General features: G+C 35.2%; 1 protein-coding gene across 1 annotated transcript in view; it reads right to left on the bottom strand.

The window, feature by feature from the left end:
* astn2 (astrotactin 2) overlaps positions 1 to 23,804 on the bottom strand; it is a 398,940-nt gene that overhangs the window by 309,004 nt on the left and 66,132 nt on the right. The window contains exon 2 of the mRNA XM_015392541.1: positions 8,489 to 8,676. Within this exon, the coding sequence (XP_015248027.1) occupies positions 8,489 to 8,676 (188 nt within the window). The remainder of the gene's footprint in view (positions 1 to 8,488; positions 8,677 to 23,804) is intronic.

Genomic DNA, 23,804 nt, shown 5'->3' with positions numbered 1-23,804 from the left:
TGCAAAACTTTCTTTGATTTCTTTCCATAGTAATGCCCATACTGTATCCAAAATACATTTTTATTACAGTTTTTGATATAGACAGATAAAAAAGGCATATAGTTCTTCCTCGTCTATCTCTCTCTCATAGGTCCTCCATTTCTATTTAGTTGATAAAGACAAAAATGTTTCCTTTTGTTTTTAAGATTTTTTTTTCCTGAGAGAGTTTGGGTAATCTATATTATCAGTGTATAAAAGCTATTTTCACAAAAATTAGGGGGCGTCAAAATAGCAAAACTTGTATATCATGACATCACTAACATATTTCTTTCAATAAAATAAAAGTTTTGCAGGTGTGGCACCAGTCAGAGTTACAGTTTAGCTACTGTAAATAAATGACCATCTCTGGCAAGTTTCATGGTCATGCTGTCAATAAGAACACATACTACTGCAAAGGGTGTGAATAAGTACTGACTGAAAAAGAATATAATGATGGAATTATAAGAAAAAGTCATAAAGGTATTGTGGAGAATTTTCTTTTTTCAGGTGGATCATCAAAATAAATGATCATCCTAATTGTCAATCACTCTGGTGATATGTTTTTATAAGGTCATCCTATGTGTTCGTACACATTTTCACTTACAATACCAGGGGTGAGTCTGATATGGTAGAAAAATTGCAAATCTTCTTTTGCAAAGTAAGCTTGTATGTGCGATGCAAACAGTAACTTTTGAACAGAGCATGCACAAGGAGAAAAGTGCAGAGGGTGTGTCTTTTCAAAAATTGCGAAAATCCTCCACTACACTTAAGATAAATAACATCTGTACCTTTGAATAGCAAGAATATGAATTGCAAGAATTTCATCCTAAGAATGTTAACCCTAATATTGTATAAATACTGACATACTTATACAGTATATACAGCCACTTGAAGGGGATGCAGCATGCTTTTAAATATTGCCTTTCAACATTTAAACCATTCAGCTGTGGTCTATATAAAGAGGAGTATCATTGCTTTGGTCTATATTCATTCTTATTGTCCTCGAAAAGGCCCTCATATTCCTCAACTCTGAGGTTCTAGCCATTTTTGTCGCAGTAATACACTAAAAGTGGATTTTCCGCAACAATAAATTAAAGAGAGTTTCAGAGAGTGGTAGTAAGAAGTTTTCTATAATGGTATAATGAAACTCCTGTGAAATGGAAGCTGAATAAGCTAGCTTTCAGGGTCATGAAAATAAAGGAATATCAAAATAAAGCCCAAATCACAATATTGGTTAAAAAAAAATATAAATTCAGATTTTTGCCAAAATCGTTCAGTCCTTTTACTCGATTACTTGTAGCTTTGGCATCCAAAATCGTTTCAAATATTTAAATGGCTGTTTCAGAAAATTGGTAAGCCAAAAGTACATGAACTTGTTTAGCTGCAAATGCTGGGATAGTGTGATTTAAGAACCATAATCGGGAATACAGAAAACTGAGCTAATTGAAAAATATGAGTCAAGCAGCACATAGAGATATCTAATTAAAATGATCCAATAAAAAATTAATTAAAAAAGTCATAATACTTTAGTTACTTTGATACCATTTTCCACACATGAGCTTTAGGACCTATTTATTTACTTTTACAGGGGGAAAAAATGCATTTTAACACTAGAAAGAAAGAAACCTATACATATATTCTACTGATTTTCATTGCAGAAATCACAACTGTTAGAATTTCTGTGAACCACATGGTGAAAATTAGGTAGATGGGAAAAGACAGTCTAGAGACTTGATTCACAATAGTTTATGAGCTGTGCTGATGTGATGTAAAATGATTTTTTTAATGGAAACACGAAAAAAATCAACCCCTAAAGAAAATCACTTCTCTACATGCTTCTTCTTTTTACAGTTCTTTAGTAATTTCACTCTGGAAGGTTTGTCTCAGTGTCATAAGCCGCAAGCAAGTGGACATTTTAATTACAAGTTATTTTGCATTCATTCTGCATTAACATGCATATATGAAATTACAGAAACCAGAAGGTTACTGAAACAATTAAACCTTGAGGGCAATTAAAATGTAACTTCCTCTGACTTTTAATGTGATAATTGAAAGTGTCCTTATCCATAGTAATATTATGCCTGCTAATTTTAAGGCCTGGTGCAAACCAATTTCTGCAGCACCTTGAGTTTCAAGCAGCCACAATTGCCTAAAGTATATCTGTAATCTGCCATACTGGTGGCTATGTATTACCAGTGACTGCTTAATTATAGAGAAGCCTTCTGAGCTCTGCTGTATCTTCACATGCATCGATCATACAGGAGACAAGAATAGTCTTTTCATCATTTTGTGAGAGCTCAAGAATATCAAATGAGCTCATGTATAGGCTCAGGTGTAAAAAATGAGCCCCATACACTGAAGTAATGCAAGATTTTCCATATCACTCATTTAACTAATACTTATTGATTTGTTTTCCTGGTTAATTAATTAGCACCTTCATACATTTCCACACACTAAGAGAACAGGTTTAAAATTTATTAAATTTGGTACTACAGACAGATTTCCTGAAAAAGGTGATTATTTTCTGCAACATGGTAAATGAAAGGCTCTAAACTGTCAGCCTTTATTGCATCTCATTTCAGTAAAAAACTACCTGTCCTCCCTGTGAACTCAAACATGGCATTTACTTGAAAAATCAGTGAGTAGGTATAATATGAGGGATTTTTGTTCCCTCTCAACTTCAAAAATTCAAATGTCCCAGCACCACACATTCTTATACATACAAAGAACTGTAATTATATTTCTTCGATAATTTCCTCCTGATAATTTCCTTATCCAGCATAATTCTCTACTGCATAATTGTCTGTGCATTATGGATGGTTTTTGCTGTAGAGGTGGCCTTGGGTGAGTGTGTGATGTGCATGTTTCTAAGCTGCAGGGTGAAAGCTTTGTTTAAGAGCCTGTTTCAATCTATCCTTTGGGTGCGATCAAACCGGGGATGTGACGTCTTTCTAGAGCAGAACTGTCTGTTGTTAGATGGTAATGTTCACACAAATCATTTTTTCTTCCACAATTTCCCCCTTCAGGGATGAGAATAGGACTTCAGAAATTATTCAAAACTCCATCAGTCATGTTTGCCTCCAATGGTGCACATAGATTTATTACTTGGTTTATATACATAGTAGGGATGAAAGAGATGTGGTGAGATATTTCACTCAATTCCACCATGCCATCTATGGTTGAAGGAGAATGGCAACAAACTGTACACTGATATATGAAATAAATAAAGTTGTTTGTAACTTTAAATTATGTAATAATTTAAAGTTTGTAACTTTTTCATTGAAGTTTTTGTAGGGAATTCTTATTTAGTTCCATTACTGATAACGGCTATAGCCATTTGAATATCTCACTAAGCACATATTGACTTTAATGCTGAATACTTTATCCTAAAAGAAAATGTAACATATAAAATGGGCTATCTTGAACAAGTTGTATTAGATGCTGATGGCTCTAGTCTAGAAGGTTCTCCTGTAGCGGTCTGCCCCACAGCCAACCTGAAAAACTCCCATGACTGAAGAAACTCCGTTTCATCCCAGTCTAATGAAGAGAAAACCTAGGGTTGTCTGTAATTTCTTAATTTTATTGAGAATTCTTCTGTGTGATATCTTCTCAACAGGTTCCAGAGGAGTTCCTAGAAAAGAACCTGTTTTAATAACTTGCAGAGCCCATCTTATCAATTGGTCTTATGCTGCTACCCCAACAGATAATTGCAGAACAGATCACACATTCCATAACAGACATATAAAGAATATGCGGTTAAAACTTACCAAGGTTTTGCATTTATGCATAACATGTAACCCATTGGACAATCTCAGACCACAGGAGTGATAAAGGCTCTAAAAGGGTTCATGCACGGATGCAGACACCAATAAGAGTAAGGAAATGGTGTTACTGTGATACTTTTAATTAATCTCAACAGTGACGGCATAAGCCTTGCACCGGAATTACTCTGGGAGTTTAAAGGAAAAGTCCAGTCATATTCGGAATTCAAACTTCTGAAAGTAATTTAAATTCAAAATTATTACATACTGTTCAATAAATGCTAACTGTTTTTAACTAAGAGCAATTTTCATATAAATGTACTGGAGGCATCCATGTTTGTAAAAAAACAGTACTGCCAGCTACCAGTTTGTGATGTCACGGTGCAGTATCGGCTGTTGAGCAAGTCCCAATGCTCTATCTGGTGTTTGTTACTACGTGTATTATTATCCAAGTCATCTTGAAAACATTCTTCTTCGAAATATTGTCAACATATTACGTGTTTTTGCTCTGGCCAGAAGTTTGATGGCAAATCCTCTGTCTTTAAGTTGGCAATCCAACGACGAACCCATGGTGGAACATGAATCGGAAAGGTGTATTAACACATTTTTTTTTCACTTTTACCCGATGTATTACAACATCCAACTGCCATGCACATGGGCATTGTCAGTTTAACTATAGCTCTCGCGAATTTCAATGGTGAAGGCCTCTGAAAACCTAAAATAATTGTTGTTGGTTGAGGGCGTGTATAGTAGTTCCCATTGATTTTGTTTGTAAAGTAGGGAGAATGGCGCTTAGCTTACCGCACCGTGACGTCACTGCCGGAAGATATCAGGGGTGAAGTGTTACTAAATTCGGGCAAAAATGGCCGCTCACTGACTCAGTGATCGCAACGAAAATAACTATTTTTTTTTTTTTTTTTTTTTTACAATTTTATGTTAAATTCATTAAATCACACAGATTGTATTAGTTTTAATAATAAAACGATCCAATGGATAATGATCCATTCATTATTCCTTACTGACCAAACTTTAACAATATAATTGCCTTTTTTTTTATTTAATGGTGCCCTAAAAATCTGTGTATAACACTGTATAGATGTTTCACTTATAAAAAATGTTTTCAAGCAACATCAAAAGAGGACCAGTTACCTTCTACTTATTATCATGTACTGGATTATTGAGATTCTACCAATAAAGTTTGATTTGGCAGGTGATTACCCAGATCTACCACTAGACAACAGCTCTCCACTGTGAACAAGAAAGATATACGAGATAGAGTAGATTTCAGAAATATTTTATGTATTTTCGAGTAACTTCTGGAGCGGTCAGTTTTAACTTTTACACTTAAAATTAAACTTTCTGTAAAGAAATACCAAAAATGTGACATATCAATCTGGCACTATAGTTGGATATACAGTACACAAACTTCACCTTTAGAAAACATCAGGACTATGCAATATACTGTAGCTCTGTGTATACCTAGTTAACTTAAAGTATGCGCTACTGTTTACATACCATCAAACAGATTAAAGAAATGTATCATAAAAACGGTTTTAATAGACACTGCTCTGATCTCTATGTAAAGAGCCATATTTTATTTTATTTTTTTATATACATCCTTCCTTTGTTCTCAGCGAACAACTGTTGCTCCCCTTGCTCACAAGTGGAGCCCGTAGACACCTCTCAGCTATCAAGCCAAACCAGGATTTCTTTTTCTGTCCAGTTTTGAGTGCCTCCATTTATTTTCCCTGTCCTGTTCTTCCTGCTTATATGTCTGTCTTCTCAACAATTAAAGTATGACTAAGATAAATAGAAAGCTGAGTTTAAACTTGTGTAGTAGCTGACACATGACACATGAATTAGCATGGAAATGCCCAGGCTGGTAACCTATGGTTAAAAAAAAAAAAATAAATAAATAAATAAATAATTAAATTTTGGGTGTTTTTTGAAGCATATGGCGATCTGACCTTAAATTGTTTTTTCTGTACTTGACTAAAGGGATACACGCCAGTTGAGGTGGTTTAGTCTATTTTTCGTACAAAACTAAAGGGATAAATGCACATCTGATATCTTGCGCATACGTATGGACTATGGGTATTAACTCTAGCTCACAACCGCATCCAGTCTCTAATTAGATTTTGTGACTGGAATGTAAACAAAAGTTCAGTTAGGAGCCGATTAAATGTCACCAACTTCACCAAAATTATGCGGTTCACCTCCCTAAATTAACCATTGTTGTTTCGCTCAGCTTCACTCCATTTTCCGCCGTCTAGATAGAGATAACATGGAAATTCTTTGTTCAAGCTGTGAAATTTGCGTTCGGTCTTTTCCACTAAGAGAAGGTAAAGGAATTTTAAAGTTTGTTCAAGCTTTAAAATACAACAAGCAGTTTCATGTTCAGCAAAAGAAAAAACTGTTTGTTTCTCAATTTGAGTGGGTGCCTCTCAGTCAGTATATATAGTCCTAGAATAGTGTAATAATTGGATTATTGATTTTTCTAACCTTGCCTTAGTGCTGCTGTATAGATTACCTGCCAAAGCCTACTAATAAAACATTTTAAAATGTATATAAGAATGTGGACAATGGATTTTTGGGTCACATTTGTCACGTTCTTTAGTGGCATAAAATTAATATATGGGGTTGGTTCTTAAGTATACGTGGAGGTCTTGGTGGGTTTCCTGTAGCCAAACCTTTTAAAACAACATTCTTGGTACTAGGCTAGTTACTAAAAATGTTTGACCTAAATAAAACAACTATTGCAAGAGAACATGGTTGTTTAACAAAGAAAGTGAAATAAGAATTAAAAAAAGAATGGATGCTGGACTATCTAACTCACTTGTTGAAAAAAGATGTGGCTTTGGGAAGAAGACAAATCGGAACAGGTCAGAGATTTCTGTCCGCGCAGCAAAAAGGGTTTCACAAGACCTGTAAAGTAGGCTCAAGTTTACGAGGCTACGTTTGTCTCAGAGTCGGAGCCCAAGAGGAAGTGAGAAGGACTTACAGGAACTTGACAAGTCAACTGGTAATTTAAATGCACAGATATGAGATGTTATTATAGGGAGTTTATGAAAAACTGTCATGGAATAAAGAGAAAGCTGGATGTAAGTATGAATTTAAAAAAAAAATTGGAAGGGGTGGTGTTAATAAAGTTCAACACAATATGTTTCTAATAACCTTTTGCTATATTATATATTATTAATAATTATACTTTGTTAATCCTTTAATTAGAACTTAGGTGACTTCTGGTTTTTGGGAAATAAATGCAGGAGGAACAGCTTATGCTCTGTAATATTAGTGATCTTCCTGAAGCAAATACTTATACCTCTGCTGCAAAAGATAAAAAAAATACCTTTACGAACAAACTAATGGCTTTAATAATATATTTTTTTTTTTAATCTGAAAAATATTCTAATATTCAAAATTCAGATAGATAATGCTTAAATACCTTAACGACTTCTCATAAGCATGAAATAATTCATGATAAAAACTCTGCTCTGACATTGACGATCTTAACCTGCGTACCCACACCTAACTTTGTCTTTGAGCCAATAAAAGTCTCTCCAACCTCTTCACAAGCACCACCTACTTCAACACCTCACTTAAAATAATCTTAAGAGATGTCAATTATCTAAATAACTAATTGCCACTTTAATAATTTTAAATACAGACCTTTCATGAGGCATGAAGTATCTAAACAGCAACAACAAATGCTGCTTTCAAAACCTTCAATACTGAAGCACCTCTTTTAACACTGCATTTTTGTTGTGATGGGTTTTAAATAAATCCATGACATGGATGAAAGAGAAATGGCTTGTCTTTCTAAAATAACAACAAAGATTGCTGATATCCTGTTAAAACAAATCCAGAAGAAAAAGCTATATTTGATATTTTTTGTGAACCCCTTTAACCTTTAATTGATGTCTATCAAAGTTAAAACTATATAGACAGGCAATTTGAAGTCAAGATACTTTTGAGAGCAGTCAAGGATAAAACAAGGTATTGTGTAAATAATAAACTAAAGATTGAAATATAAGAAGTACAGTATTAGCCATTCAAAATATCCCCACTTTCCTTGAAAGGCCCTTGGCTGGTCCCCTACAATTCCTGTATTAACATCAATCTTTGCACTAAAATGCTCTTTTTGTTTATCATCTCCCGGTCAGACCCTGTAATTCAGAGAAAAAGTGGAGTCAGAATAAAAAAAAATATGCAAGAGGGGGGTCACTCAGGTGGCTGGAAGTCGGAGGAGATTTTGTTGGGAGTTGCAGGGAAGTGGGCTGCCATTCGGCTGGCGTTAGACTGGGAAGGGCCATTTTGAATGGCTGCTAGTGTATATTGCCAAGCTAAAATGTTTTTTTTTTCTTCTTTAGGTATTCTGTCTCACAGGATTTTTTCACAATTCTAGAATGCAGAATAATTGCAGAAATTACCATGGCTTGCTCTGGATCAGTGCCTGTGTCAATTGAGACATTTTTAAAATTCAGAGGGAGAATTAATCTTTGCAATAAACTTCACCTATCATCCTCTGGAAATATTTTGCTTTTGCAAAGGTATGATTTTCTTTATATAAAAATATTTTTTGTATGCTACGGTATACAGTCTAATTAAACTTCCAAATAAACACTAAGACACTAGCTTAGGCATCTAAATCCATTCTGACAATATATGAAACACAAAATACCAACATTATATCTCAGGCTAGAACTTACCATAACTGATATGTGAAGAAGGTGCATGTGTTCATGCAAAGCATGAGCTGGCTCCCGAGCTGTCGGCTGTGTCGTCTCTGCCAAGAGTTCAGGCTCGGTCATGGACACATGGAAGTACAGTGTCCCATTTTCCAACCACTGCTGCTTCCAGTGCACCTGAGAAATCTCCTCTCCTGTACCTGACATCTCTGAAAAACAAAAATGAGAAAGAAAAAATTATAATTTTTTTATATATATGTGAACATTTTACATTTTTTACTGGTAAACACTAAATAAAAAATAGAAAACCTAGGGAAAAAAAGTCAGAAAAATCAATATCAACAGACGTTCAGGAGTTAATGCATCATGACACCAATATCTCTGGACCTTTCCCCCTTTAGTCTAGAAATAATTACCTCAGTTTTGTTTGTATTCAGTTGGAGAAAATATGGCACATCTATGCATTGATTTGTTCTAAGAATCTAGCCACCGCTCTCAGATAAACACATTTTATTTTTTATTATTTTGCTTAAAATTTTGGGATTATTGTATAGTTAAATCAATGTTAATGTAGTTGAAATATTTTAAAAAATATATAGCCAATGACAATTATGCTAATTTTGTTAATTCCATAGATTTAACAAATAAGAATGAATGACAGAATACTGGTAAATGTAAGAGAGATAGCCTAATGTTAAAATGATGGTCTGTATGAATAAATCTAATATATTGTGTGAGAGAGTTTGAAATGGAAGTGTACTTAGATTCTCAGTTGCTGATTGGATAGCTGCAAAAGAGAAGGTAAAGGCGGGATTTTACAGACATTACCATGAGTAAATGGTTGAGTGAGAGTGACTCATAGTGAAAATGAACATTTTAAATTGTTCATATATTGAAAATGCTCTGACAGAAATATCAGTGGTATCATAAGCTGACAGCCAGCATCAAACACACCTTCTGGAGCAGCAGTGAGTGATGAACTTAAGTGGCAATTCAGGCCAGGTTCTTCCTGTGCTACAAGCAACAGAGCTACAGCCTGCAGAGCTACTCTGCATCAAAGTCCAGAACAGCGTCAACGTTTTCAGAATCAGAAAGATTTTGGTGGATGGATGTCAAAATCGAGGAAGAGGTGAGATCATACAGTACATTAGGATTTACTTGTATGCAGTGTTTCGTTAGCCATAGAAAGTTGTTTAATTGTCAGATTAAAATATTTTAGGAGGCAGCACGATATTGCCTTAAATTAATTGAGGACCAGAATGTTCAAATTTTGGACAAAGAAGACAGGCGCTTTGAAAGGGATGTAAAGTGAACCATTTATGTTAATAGAGAAAAAACAACCTTAAACAGAGGGGGTGGACTCAGGTTCCACATCTCAAAAACATATGACGCAGGGATAGAGTTGATTCCTTCCTGCTATCATCTCAACCCCCATCATTATGCAGGGGAACAAAACATCTCGCCTAGTCAGCCAGGCCAACATGACCACAACAACTCCCCATTACTAAGGGGTGGACCTGTTTTCGGTTCAATTTGCCTGTTTTCTAAACAATAACAAGGCTTTGTTGGGCTATTCTATAAAGCTTGTAACTCGACACTAATCCATACATTTTGCAATGAAAAAGCTTCCTGGATGGGAAAACTTGGAAAACAAAGTCCAGTGGTTTGTTTTTTTTACTCTTAAGTTTTTTGGAATGACTATTATTGTTTCCTGTTATTGTAAATAATAACAGGAAACACTTTTTACAAGCTAAGCACACTTAGTAAAATGTATTTTCCCAGTTTAGTTTTTTTTTTTTTATAGAAGAAAGTAACCATTGATAATACAAAAAAATAAAAGTGGTTTGTACAGGATGTTTTAATTTTGACGGGGAATTACATTTTTCACAGGAATGATTTGCTATACAAAAGTGAAGGACAGACTGGAGAGCACCTCTAGCCACTGGATAGCACAGCAGCATGCCACACTGAAAAATATAGAAATAAAATTGTTTGCCTATGCACATTTTTGATTATGGGATAACTCTTAGAGAAATAAATTCTATTTAAAAAAGGCAGATAGCAAAGCAGCTTTTGTTTCATGTTAAAGAATGATAAATCCGACCACTGTTATATGGAAGTAAAGCATTTAGAAAGTGGACATTTTAATGAAATATCAACGCAGCAACATGGAAGTTTTCTTCTTGATCAATTTATGGTTAAGTACTTACATGACGTTACCAGCAGATATTGGCGCATTGTTAATTTTATCTTTGACATACTCCTGGGGTCAAAGCAGTCTGAAATTTATTTTTATTGTTATAGCTTATAGAATTTATCTTCCTAAAAGGGTAGATTTTAGTATTTTATTTTATTTTTGCCTTGTTGTAACCCTTAGTAAAATGCATATGTTGTGTGTTTTGTTAAAGAAAAAGTAGTTGATACTAGTTTGTTGTGTATCTTATCTGGAATCCTGTTACAGATATTTAAACCTGAAGCTAAATGAATAGCACTTGAGAAGTTCATCTACAAAGTAATATGTAGTCTTAATTCATCTTTAGGTGTACTAGTAATAAATAATAAAACCCGTTAAATCACTGCTATAAATAAAACACTTATGATCATAAATTAACTTTGGATTAAATATCTACGAGTATTGTATCTTAGATATCAAGATGGATTTCAATATATAAGAGTACTGCATGATAAATGTTTTGGTGGTTGTGTTATTTATACCAAATACATTTTTTCTCTTGTCTTTAAAGAGTAGAAGTCGTGATAAGATGTTTTCATTTATTTAAATACTTTAAAGACAAATTAAATACATTTTATATACATGGTTTTCTTGACTTCTGCTTGGAAGCTTTTTCTTTTCTACATTTATAATTGCTTTAATTTTTTAAGGCCACATTAAAAAATCATTTTTACTTTTAACAAGAATGTCATACTTTTACCAAAGTCTCCATGGAAGAAAAACTGTCAATACAAAACAGAAAAAGGAAAAGGCTCCATTAAAGTGGAAACATTTGGAGTGCTTTTGAGATGAACAGATCAAGGGACTGCAGAACAGTCATTGCTGAGAAAAAAGGACGCCTTTTAGGACAAAATTCCTGAGGATGTTAGGTATGAATTTTTTTGGAATACTAAAACAATGAGTCCCTGCCTATCGCAAAGCAAAATTGAAGATCTCCTTTTTGTCACATTAGATCTCCAACTGTAGACACAAATGAGCACAGATTGAGACCACAGTGGTTTTCTCCATCTTCTCAAATTTCTCTCCTGAGAAATTAGTCTCACAGTGAGAATAGCGTCAGTTCTCTAAATTCTCTTACAGCTCTCTCTTTTCCAGATTTCAGCTAAGAGAAAAATTTGACATGTTATGTCGATTTCAAATATCTCTCAATTTATATATATTATATATTTTTACTTGAATCCACTGTTGCAGTTATGGTTCAATGATAAATAAACATGCTGTCTCTCGCTCCTCACTATTTGATCTCTCAGATTCATCTTATCTCTTTCTCTTTAATTCCAATTCAAAACAACCAAGACATAATTGAGATCAGATGCATACAATTGTGAGATCGTTTTTCCTAATCTTACTTCTGAGTAGTGCTCAAATGGTTTTCTCAATTCATATCTTTGTAATACCTTGTCTCTTTTTAGCTTATCCCTTACTCCTAAGGTGCCCTTAGGAGAAGTAACTCAGAAACAAATGATAACAAAATGACATGAATAATAGAAGCTCAAACTGATCTCAAGAGAAGACATAGAACAACAGATGAGCAACACATTTGCTTCCTATGGGTGACGTTAAGAAATTATCAATAGGTTTTTGAAATATCTTGCTAGTTTTGCACTTTTGATGTTATGTAGAAGCAAACTTGTTCAAAGTTGTGTGATGGCCAATAACTGAATGGGTTTATGAATAATCACATATTTAGTCAAAGTTGATGGGACATCAACTGATTTCCCTCTTCAAGAAGATTACATTTATTTTCAGTGTTCTGTTGAGATTTTGTAATATAATTCATTTTACCAATTGATAAATGCATTTGTCTTTGCTTGAGTTTGACAGCATGGACTCAAAAGACTGCTCTATGGAATAGGATGCCCCAAACAGCATTCACTGACCAAAGGTCTACTTTGCCAAGTTAGACAAGTTACCAGTGAACAAATGAGACATGGGCAACAGGACTTCATTGACAACTTTCGAATTAAACTCTCACAACAGAGCTCTCTGTAACTCAACCAGTCTCTTGATAGCCTGACCATTGCTAACCAGCTTTCTGCTGTTCAACCAGTGTCAAAAAGCATGACCATAGTCAACCAGCTTGCTGTAGCCTGACCAGAGAGCATAGCCAGACAACCGCTAACCCAAATTCCTCAGCTGAAGAGGCTGGTGTTAATTGTTTGATGAAAGTTGCAGCTATTAACCTCTTATTAGTATTTCATTGGCTACAAAGCTCAACACCACACGTGGTCTTATCCAATAACACCAGATAATTAAAGGTCATCATAGTGCGCATCACCGGCTGACAGGAAGTGAACCGGAGGTTAGTTTTGGGGAACTATATCTCGCTGAAATCACATCATAAAAATATGCAGAGACTTGTATCTTTTAGATTAGAAGACAATGTAAAGAACCATACTAAACATCAAAGCCTAAAAACTGAGGAAATAAGTATTAGAAGTAAATATTAGCAAGATGCTGCATATAAGCAATGACCAGCTCAATTTTCTGACATCAACAACCGGATGTTATGGGTGATTTTCTCATCATGGAATATTTCTATCAGTAAAATGCTGAATTACTTTTAATCTGTGGACCCTTATGGACGAATGGAGTATAAACAATTAAAGATTAGATTAATAAAATGGCTTCTGGATGCCTTCAAAGGCATGTAGTTGTGGCTGCTTTGTTTGTTTACATTTTGACATGCTGCTATATCTGTGTTAATTGTGCTTTGGGGATCGCTGTGTCCATAAAATGATCTTGGTAGTTGAATTGTGGAGAATCTAAGCTTTACAATGATGTCTAACATCTCTATATTGGTAAAAATTTTGCTGCATTTTGTGTTATTGTAGTTTGGTTAAGAGGTTTAACCAAACTACATCCAACTCCTGCGAAAACTATACAACATACTTTTCAATAATGACCACTATCCCTGACATTTCTTCTGATGAGGAAGTCTTAAATCAGGCAATAATGGCCACTTTTCAGAGTGATTGGTAAATATTTTTTTAGCATCACATTGTTTCATAATTACTGTATTATCTGGTTAAACATTAAATTTCTAAATTTGCAGAATAATCTTTACACTGTACTACTGTATTTAAGAAAAAAAAAATTCTTTCTTGACATGTAGTTTGCTTGTTATAAAATGGAAATTCCGATGCATTTGTTCCAATTTGAAACGAAGAGAGTCACACAAAAAGGTTAAATATAAATCAAATGCTGTGTGAGTTAATTCTGATAGTGGGCACATTAAAAAATAAATAAATAAAAAGCAGAAGGGACAAAAAAAAGAGAATTTTATACTTAAGTAGTGACTCATTCTATGGTCGTGTGGAGATAAATTGTTAAATTATGGTCCTGCCTTTATTCCATCGCTCTCTCACTCATGCACCTTTTTTTTAAATCTAGACCCAGTATCAGCAAAAGATGTGCTTCTGGAAGTTGCTTTTCAAATTGTCAAGAGTCAAAGATATTGATTTAATATTAACTGATCATCAGTCCTGGAGAGAGGCAGGAGATTCAATGAGTCCTCTAAATCAGCTGGTTTTCCCCCATAGAAATATTTTGAAGAAGCTGATTGTGTTACCTGTATAAATAAATTAAATAATATTTTTCTAATTGCAACTTTTCTCTGTGTGATTCTCTTGGTTGAATTTAATATTGCCTTTTTACAGAAATCAAGCTGTTTTTTTTTGTTTCCATTCAAATATTATGTAGGTAGTTTTGTTAAGCAAAAGTAAAAATTAAAATTGTTTTTACAGTTTTGATTAAAACTATTTTGTGGAGCATGAGTAGACTTAATTGAACAGGACCTATTTGTTCCCAATGAAAAAGTTTTATTGGGAAATCCATGCATTTTAACTTTATGTGTGCTGAAAAAGTTTGTTACTGTTCTTTCAAAAAAAAAAAATGTAGCAAATCTAAAAACAGTTCAATTCTGTAGCTATCTTCTCTGAGGGGGTCAATAATGACTTATTCATGAATGTTGAATTAACATTAAGTCTGTTCTCAGGCACAACAATGTTGTTTTCGGTCTCTATTGTGCTATTTATACTGTAGCTTAAGATGTCTTGAATCGCAGCAGAACAGCCACTGGTGAGAACTCCTCCCTGTCACAGCTGTTGGGGGGGTGTTCTCCCTAGATCGATAAGCCATGGTTATTCCACAGATGGAAAAGCTCTGCAGTAGCCCTTTGAACCCTTGGCAAGTAGATGAAGTGAAGCCAAAACAGATGAAATTCCTCTGTGGAATTCAGTATTCCTTCATTTTCGAAGGAGCTGAATAGGTTGCTGAAGTGGTATAAGACTACTCTGTCCAACACTGCCCACAGGCATTCTTTCCTTTGTGGACACTGTGTCCGGTAATGACAGTGCCAACATTCAGTCCTCTTCACTCAATCATATACCGAGCACATCTGTGTTCTCCATGCTGTGATCACATCTTGTTCTTAGGGTGAGTCCACAGCTCTGTATCCAATAACGGCTCTGTATCCATCCAGTTGTAGCACAATGGATGCTCTGATGTTGTGAAGACATTCCAAATAAATGATTGTTCAACTTAAGCCATCATTGCATCCATGAAAGACAATTCACTTTTTTTTCCTTTTCTTCTCACCATTTTATTTTTTCATCAAGGTGAATAAAGTGAACAAATCTGCAATAATTGTATTTCAGTGCAAGCATGGGCAGTTCTAGACAGGGGCCAGTGCCCCTGTAGAACAGTCCTAGCCTCTGTACTGTAAAAATTACAGAACAATTCTAATACAAGTAGTCTTTTTTTAGCCAAAGAGTGCATCTTCCCTTGATTTGACCATGTAAGTTAAACAATTTGCCAACGAAAAAAAATATAATTGAATGAAAACAATTTAAAACCTATAGTATTTTTAGAACAATCCATTCTTGGATTATAACTACAGGAAATTACACTTTTATACATGCTATTTTTTTCAGATCAGTTTTTGCAGGATAACACTACATCAATATCTCATGATAATATATGCTGATTCATCCATTGCAGACATCCCCAAAGTCGATCCTCGAGGGCCGCTGTCCTGAAGGTTTTAGAGGTTTCTCTGCTTTAGCACAGCTGTTTCTGATGACTATCAATGTAAATCAGCCGTGCTGGAGCAGGGATACCTCTAAAACCTGCAGGACAGTGGCCCTTCGAGGACCGACTTTGGGGATGCCTGATCCATTGGATCAGTTTAATTTACATTTTAACAACTACCTATTTGTATTAGTTTTCTTTTTTTAGTTTTTACAGTTAGCATTAACCTTTAGTCGTACTAAGATAGGATCACACATATCGTGTGTTGGAGCCTGCAGCCTTGGCTTTGTGGCTTAATATACTAAACAATGGGCTCTTCCTTGTTTGTTTTGTGTTTTTCTGTGAATACATGTGCATGTGTGTGTTTGATTATGTTCCTCTGTGAAACACCAATGGCCTATACCTAGCCTCCCTTTAAAATATTTTTCAGAACTGCCACTAAGTGTAAACCTTCCACATGCTTCATTTTAAGTCGCTTCATCTGTAAACTGAATACTTGATCAACTGGCATGTAGAGATCATTTCCATAACAAAACAAACTAAACCAGAATAACTGAAAAAACACATAGCTTTCAAATAAGTTATCATACTTTTCTTAAGACATTTTAATATTATATGCGAGATCATTTAATGTTGTTTGTGTGAATATAGTGGTGATCGTGAGAGGATTTGGTTGTCTTTGTGCAAGTGAATAGTTGTGATTCTTTGAGAGTAAATGTAGGTATGTAAGAGAAATTGTATTCCATGGGCCTCTCATACTGTAAAGTACATGACCTCTGTTTTCCAAATTTTCTGGAATGACATCCTCTTTTGTGTTTATTTTTTAAGCATCTTTCACTAGTTTCATAGATTAATTTCATATATCTGACATTTTCTTTTTTAAACTTATTGTATGGTTACAGTTTGTCAAAATTTAAAAACAAAGCTTTTCAAGTACTACAAGTAATGTCATGAAATATCTAATAGTTAATTCAAACAAAATATATTAAAAACAAATTTTCAGCATTCTTAAATTTTAAAATAAAACCCGAAGGACAGCGTTATGCAATATATAAAAAAAATGTAAATCCCTTCATTGTCCCACAAAGAGGGAATTTACTCTCTGCATTTGACCCATCCCTTTGGGGAGCAGTGGGCTGCCATTGTGTGGCACCCGGGGAGCAGTGTGTTGCAGTGGGCTTGACGCAGACATTTTTGATTTATGCTCAATATTGAAGCGTGGTCTGCACTATACCCTATGGGTCTAGATATGGCGGAGGCGATGAGGAATTGGGGCTGAGTTTGTCCGATAACGGAGGGACATGACGGCAAAAAAGAGAGGGGAACCCTGTGGAAATAGGGTCCCAGCGTTCTCGTGCACCTCGCTCTTCTAGCTGGTCAAATTGACGAGTTGTTTTCCACAATTTCGGTCATAAAAACAAACAAAACACGCCTACCTCCTGTCTGCGGCACTTTCTGCGGTCAGCTACAATTCGGGCGAGACACAGCGGGCTGGGGGGGGGGTTGTTGCTGGGGTCTTTTTGTCCACTGCGACAACTACGCTGACGACCTAGTTTCGAAGTATAAATCAGCCTTTAGGGGTTTGCTCAGGAACCCAAAATGAAGGCTGTGGGGATCAAACCTGGCACTCAGAGCACAAGCGCACTGCTCTAACCACTACACCAACCATCTTATTGGGCTAGTGCCCTTAAAAAATAATGTAAGTAGTAAAAAAAAAAATTGAAAAAAAGTATTATGAAAAATACTCTTATGGGGAAACAGAAAAAAAAAACTGTTGAAAGCAGAACTGGGATCACCAGTTTCTAGTTATGGATCATGGCACAATGGCCTGATGCTATCACTTGGGAGTGGTTGTTCAATAGGAGGAGTGCTAAGAAGCCTCAGGGAGTCTCGAATAGCAAAGTGTGATACAGTATTTGTTGTAGTGGGGAGGGGACAAGGGCACAGACATCCAATGGCATCTATCAGTGGCAGGTACCAAATGACAAATGACTTCTGGTGCAGCCAGTTATTAACCTACTGATTCTAGGTCAGAGGACACGGACAGCATGAAAGAGCTACATGAGCCATGTTGAATAGTACCTGAGGCATGAGGGTGCAAAGGGAAAGCAAAAGAGAATTTTCCCTTCATATTGTAAACTAATACAGTTTTTGTTAATACTGTAAGATTGATTTTAATAATAAAGCAGGAAATTTCATAATTAGGCCAATCAATACAATAATCAGGTGACCCTGGAAATATTTTAGTGCACTTTTGGCACACAGCTCTCAAAGCATTCACTTTGGAATTCATAATATAAATATCTTGTACAACACAAAAGCTTAAATATTTTCTTTCATACATAAATTCTACATATTGGTTTTAAAAATTGACATATTTCACATAAATTCAAGATGTTTGATGGGACCTTGTTCTTTTTTAGTAAAAGAATTTGGGCTGCTATGCGTCCTCATGGAAACCACAAGGATATCGTGAATGAAGAATGTAACAATTACTTTACTTAAATTTTTACACAAGATTAGAGCATTATTTATTTAACTGCACTGTAGAGGTGGGTAATAAAGCAGTTCTCAGTATCTAAAGGTGCTCCACTGAGTTTTTTACAGCGGGACAGTAATTTAGGTGTGAACAATGCTTTTGGTCTTACTGTGACAATATCCGGTACATATTTACACTTATTGGTATAATAACAACCACCTCATTTTGGGAAATTCTCACCTATTTTGCATACCCAAATGGAAAACCAAATAACTTAGTAACTATAAGTCCAAATTACATGTGCAATACATTATTTGAAACCTAACACCATCTACTTTCTGAATATATAAATTAAAATTGGCTGAGTAAAACACAGACCAAGCTTCATCAGTTCAAACATGACTTAAAGTTGGGTTTTTTTAATTCTCGAAAATTATAGGTCTTTTTTGAACAACAGTAATAAAGACATGCTTGAGAAAAGGCAGGTCTCATTGCATTATTTGTTCTACATCATGTCAACCACAAATGCAGAGAATTTCAGACCACTAGCTACAACAGTTCCAGATCTGTGGGGCTTTGAACTTTTGGTGTCACCAGCATTTCCAAAAATCTCTAAATGTGCAAAATTGTGCCAAATGCTTTTACTATTGCTTTGCTTTACTATTTGAGCCATATAATAACACTGAAGCATTTTGATGGCCACAAAACATTTATGAAGCAAGTATTTTCCACTTTTTTCAGAATCGGTGTATATAACAAAAAAATGTACATAAAAATCTATAACAGATAGTGAGCTAAAATAAGCCCCAGTGCCTTTTCTGAGCTTTATTTTTTTTTTTTTCAGCCTTAGGCATTCTAATAAAACAAAATCAGCGTCCAAACTTGAAAAAAAAAAAAAATAGGACCGTTGTTATGAGGTGTAATATTGCGCCACTCTGTGCATCACTGGTTGACAGGAAGTGACCAGAAGTGAGGTTTCAGCGACTGTATCTGGCTCAAATCGTGTCATAAAAAGATGCGGACACTTTTGTCTTTTCGGCAAGAAGACATATAAAGAACCATACCAAACATCGTGGGCTACCAACTGAGCAAATAAGTATTAGGAAGTAAATATCAGCAAGATGGTGAACATTAGCTATGACCAGCTAACTTATCTGATGTCAACAACGGGAGGTTATGGGAGATTTCCTCATCAAATGTTTTTATTACAAAAATACTGGATTACTTTTCATCTGTGGACCTTTATGGACAAATGGCATATAAACAATTTAAGACTGGATTTATAAAATGGCTTCTGGATGCCTTCAAAGCAGTGTTAATTTCGTCAACCATGACGATGACGAAAATATTTCGTCAACGCTCCGCTTTCCCGTTACGATAACAAAAAATTGTTTCCAGAAATTAAAATATGACAGGCCCGTAACTACTGTACCAATAAGGACATTGCACTTGTGTCCTTGGTATATTTATTTATTTTTTGCTTAAATTGTGATACAAAAACAAAAATTTTATTAAACTTAAACTGACTATAGGATATTGATTTTCGTCTCCCACAAAACTGTGAGGTGTTTATATTTTAAGAGGCAAAAGTAGCACACCTGTTTAATAAAACAGTAGCTCGAGAGTTTGGGCATACTGTACGTGCTGCACGTTATCAATGCACACTATGGTATGGTAAATGCCACACAGGCTACTGACCAGGGTCGTACATAGTTTGTGAGTCCATCAGTCACGGCAGTCAATAGAAGAGCATATAAAGTTAAAAATATAGATGGAGAAAAGCTTGTAGTTGTAGATGACTGTGAGAAAAAAAACACATTTTCATGAGGAAATATGATGTCAGCACAGCAACTCAGACAGCAAAGTACCATTGAACAAAAGTTGAATTAACTCTGTAAAAACTGGTCTTCAGTCAATCTCCACCTGTCGAATGAAATATTAATTCATTATGCGATGGAGATGTTAACTATATCTTTGAAAATGAAGCATTTATTCAGTGTTGATTTCTCTGTGTTAGATGTTGAACCAGTTATATATTTCTGACAGATGCTGGGGCACAACCCAGCAAGCCAACACAGAGCAGATCCAAGTCGGACCGGGAGTCATGCTCGGAAACACAAAAATCTTCCAATCAGATTTCAAAGTAATAATTATAATAAGTAATTTTTATGTGGTTACTTGCCCTTCAAGAGTCACCATAATGGTCCTTCAAAAAGCCTCATAGTGCCCCACTCAGCTGTTGTAATGTTAATTTATTTTATACACTCACGTTTGCTTATCTTATCTTGTTCTTTGATATTTATACTTATACAGTTTATAGCTATTTTTACCATTTTATACTTTGGCGTTGGGGTGTTCTGGGAACAGGAAAACAAATAGTGTTTCATGCTAAAGGTATAGAGCACAATCTTTTTTTTCCGGGTGGATCATCTAAATAACTGGTCCTCCTAATTTTCGATCATTCCGGTTGATATATGTACATAATGCTGTCCTATATGCTCATCCCGTTAGCTATATTTTTTTTGCACATGCGCACTTTCAGGCAGATATCTGTGGCGAGCTATAGTTTCAGTAATTGAAGCTCACTTTTCTCACAGCGGTCCTTTGAAAATGGCCGAGGGTGGAAAGAGAAAAGTGTCTATGAAGTGTATGAGAAGAAAAGAACAGCAATGCAATTTGCAAATGAAAATGCGATAAATGCAAATGTGCAAAGTGGTGATAGTCGGAGAAGGCTGGACCTTTTCGAATTTATAGCTGAACTCTTCTGGATTCCACATTTTCAGTCTTTTTAAAGACCTGGTAGACCAGGTACTTTGGAGCCACTGTCAAGGGCTGCAGATGACTGATTAATTTAAGTCAGGTGTGTGGCAGCATGGAGTCACCTAAAACATGCAGGGCAGTGGTACTTGAGAAACAGGATTGAGAAGCACTGTGAAAAGTCAGGAGGAAAGAAAATAAGTCATATGGTGGTACATTAAGTCCTAATAAGACTCAAATTTTAAAGAGTTTCAACCTCCTGTATACTTGGTTAAAGAGTTTAGGTATCTAAACTCAAAATCAAAATCTCTTTCATTTATAAAAAGAAACTACAATATTCTCAAAAAATACTGTAAAATCATATATGAAATCAAATTAAACAACTTTAAAGCTTTGTGACCTGAATTAATAACTGAATGACTGGATATGCATCCATTAGAATCTTAGCATTTAGATCCTGCATATGGACAGGATTTCCACTGCACTTCTATAAATAAATGCTGAAACATACAGTTTTTGTGAAACTAATCTTGTTAAATCAAATATACTTAGGGTTAAAAGTTATTTTCTCTGTACCTGAGCAATAGACTTATCTTTCAGAGACTTGTGAATATATTAAATTTCACTCCTTGTATTGTCCTAGAAAATGCCCTATACTTTTGCTGACTCCAGGTTATGATAATATTTTGTAGAGTGCAGAATTCTCAAATGCCATAACTGCTGGGCGATTACTGAGCTCTTTATGAGTAATCCGTGGGTTGAAGAAATGCTACTTTACCTTTCACCTTGACAGGAGATAAAGCTTTGTGTAATGGGCCAACAGTGCTATGGTGTAAATTATACTACTGTAGAATAATGCATTTTAATATTTTTATAAATAATATTAGTATATATATTTTTAAACTTAACGATTGAGCATTTTGGCTCAAACTCTACACTGATCAGAGAGTGATCCAAATAATAAGACATTTAAATTAGATTTAGCCTGAAAAAAGATTTGTTGAAATTATGGAAAGACATAATAGACAGTTATTGTCAGGTAGGGTGGAGGTTGGAGAGGAGGACCCAAATGCAGAGACTGAAACAGAAGCAAAAATGCAACAACATAAATCCACAAAATCCAAAAAATCCTTACAACCAAGGATACTCGCAGGAAGGGCAAAGAAATGACGACCAGGAACCAGCAAACAGTGACTGAACAGGAGGTGTATGTATGGGAGAAAAAAAAACAAAGACCAGGCTATTTAGCAGATTGGGAGCAGGTGTGGACAGGGAACTCTAGGAGGGAGCAAGGGGAAAGGAGACTGACACAAGAGGATAACAGAGGGCAAACAACAAATACGTAAGAACTCAAATACAATAAAATATAACTACAATAAGACAAAATGGAAATTAAAAACAATGAAAAAAAAATCAAAGATAAAACTTAAACAGAACCAAAAACATGACAGTGATGATCCAATGTATGATTGTGATGTTGGTAAGTAAGCATGCTATATTAAGAAAGAACAGCATCAGTTTTTTATGTTTGTGTATATGTATGTACTTGATTTTGTTACCTTATGAGGACAGTTTAAGGATAGTTTTTGTTAATTATACTGCGGGACCACGCAACTGAGACACATAAGGGAAGGTTCTCCTCTTGGGTCAGTTATTTTATGGTAATGCTTAGGGTTACTCTAAAGGTCTGGGTGAATTCTATACAAAGGAATTTCCCCACAAAATATGTAAATCAAAGTTTGTGTGCTATGTGGTTTATCATAGGGCACACACACTGATATTTGTTAAATATAGGCCCAAGGGTTTACCATTTACTATTTTTACCATTTAAAGATGACAATTATACATGTGTATATGCTAATAATGTGTAAACATAATGGTATACATAACACATAATGGTAAGCTTCCAACAAGGAGCGGCACTCACTAAATAACCCCAAAGGAAAGAGGTGCATTGATATACATTATATTAAATGTATATCAATGCACCTCTTTCACATAGACCACGGAATACTCAGTTTGACTCCCTGAAACTATTCTTCTGAAGGTGATGCAGCTTTGCGGCCATGTTATCGAGCTAAATAACATAATTTACAAAATTTTCAAAATCCAAACAAACAAACTAAATTTAACAACTTATATTGGTGTTGCTGGAATCCCACAGTAAAGGCAGTTTCTTCCTCATGAAACCTGCTAATTTATAAGGGGTGACTGCTGATTTGGATTTTATTTTTAAAAATTATTATTTTCTTCTGCTTTCTTTACCTGTATGGCGTGCTACTGCGCCACCCACTGGCATGGGATGAGTATCAAAACACCCATTACGGCTTTGTTGGCCTCAGGCAGTTTAATCTTTACTCTTAAACTTTTTCCATGCAAATACATTAATCGACTTCTTATGGCTGTAGCCTGGGACTTGCGGAAATAGTTCAAGCATTATTCCAGGTTTTGAGAGGTTACAAAATACTACCACTAGGTTACTGTGGATACAAATCGTAACTAATATTGGGACATACTTGAATAACCTATTGACATACATTCCAATTAAATCCAATAAAGAATTAATATAATTTTATCTACATTATGGTTTTACGCAAGTAAAGCAACTAATGATACATTTTCTGTAGCTGCCCAGAACTTAATAAAGAAACCTAGTTTTTCTTTCCTCCTGTTAAAGGGATAGTTCGGGATTTTTGACATGAATCTGTATGGCAACCCCATCACCAGTGTCATGCAATCACACTGACTTACCCCTGGCAGCATCCTGTGAGCAGAGTTCTCGTCCAGCTTTGGTCAAGCCGAAAGTAGTCCGGCAGGTTTGCTAGACCCAGCGAAAT

The sequence above is a fragment of the Cyprinodon variegatus genome, unplaced genomic scaffold (assembly GCF_000732505.1).
Source record: "Cyprinodon variegatus isolate N-32 unplaced genomic scaffold, C_variegatus-1.0 Scaffold23, whole genome shotgun sequence".
Taxonomy (NCBI): Eukaryota; Metazoa; Chordata; class Actinopteri; order Cyprinodontiformes; family Cyprinodontidae; genus Cyprinodon; species Cyprinodon variegatus.
Note: the sequence above shows the minus strand (reverse complement) of the source record. Positions and strands in the feature narration are given on the sequence as shown.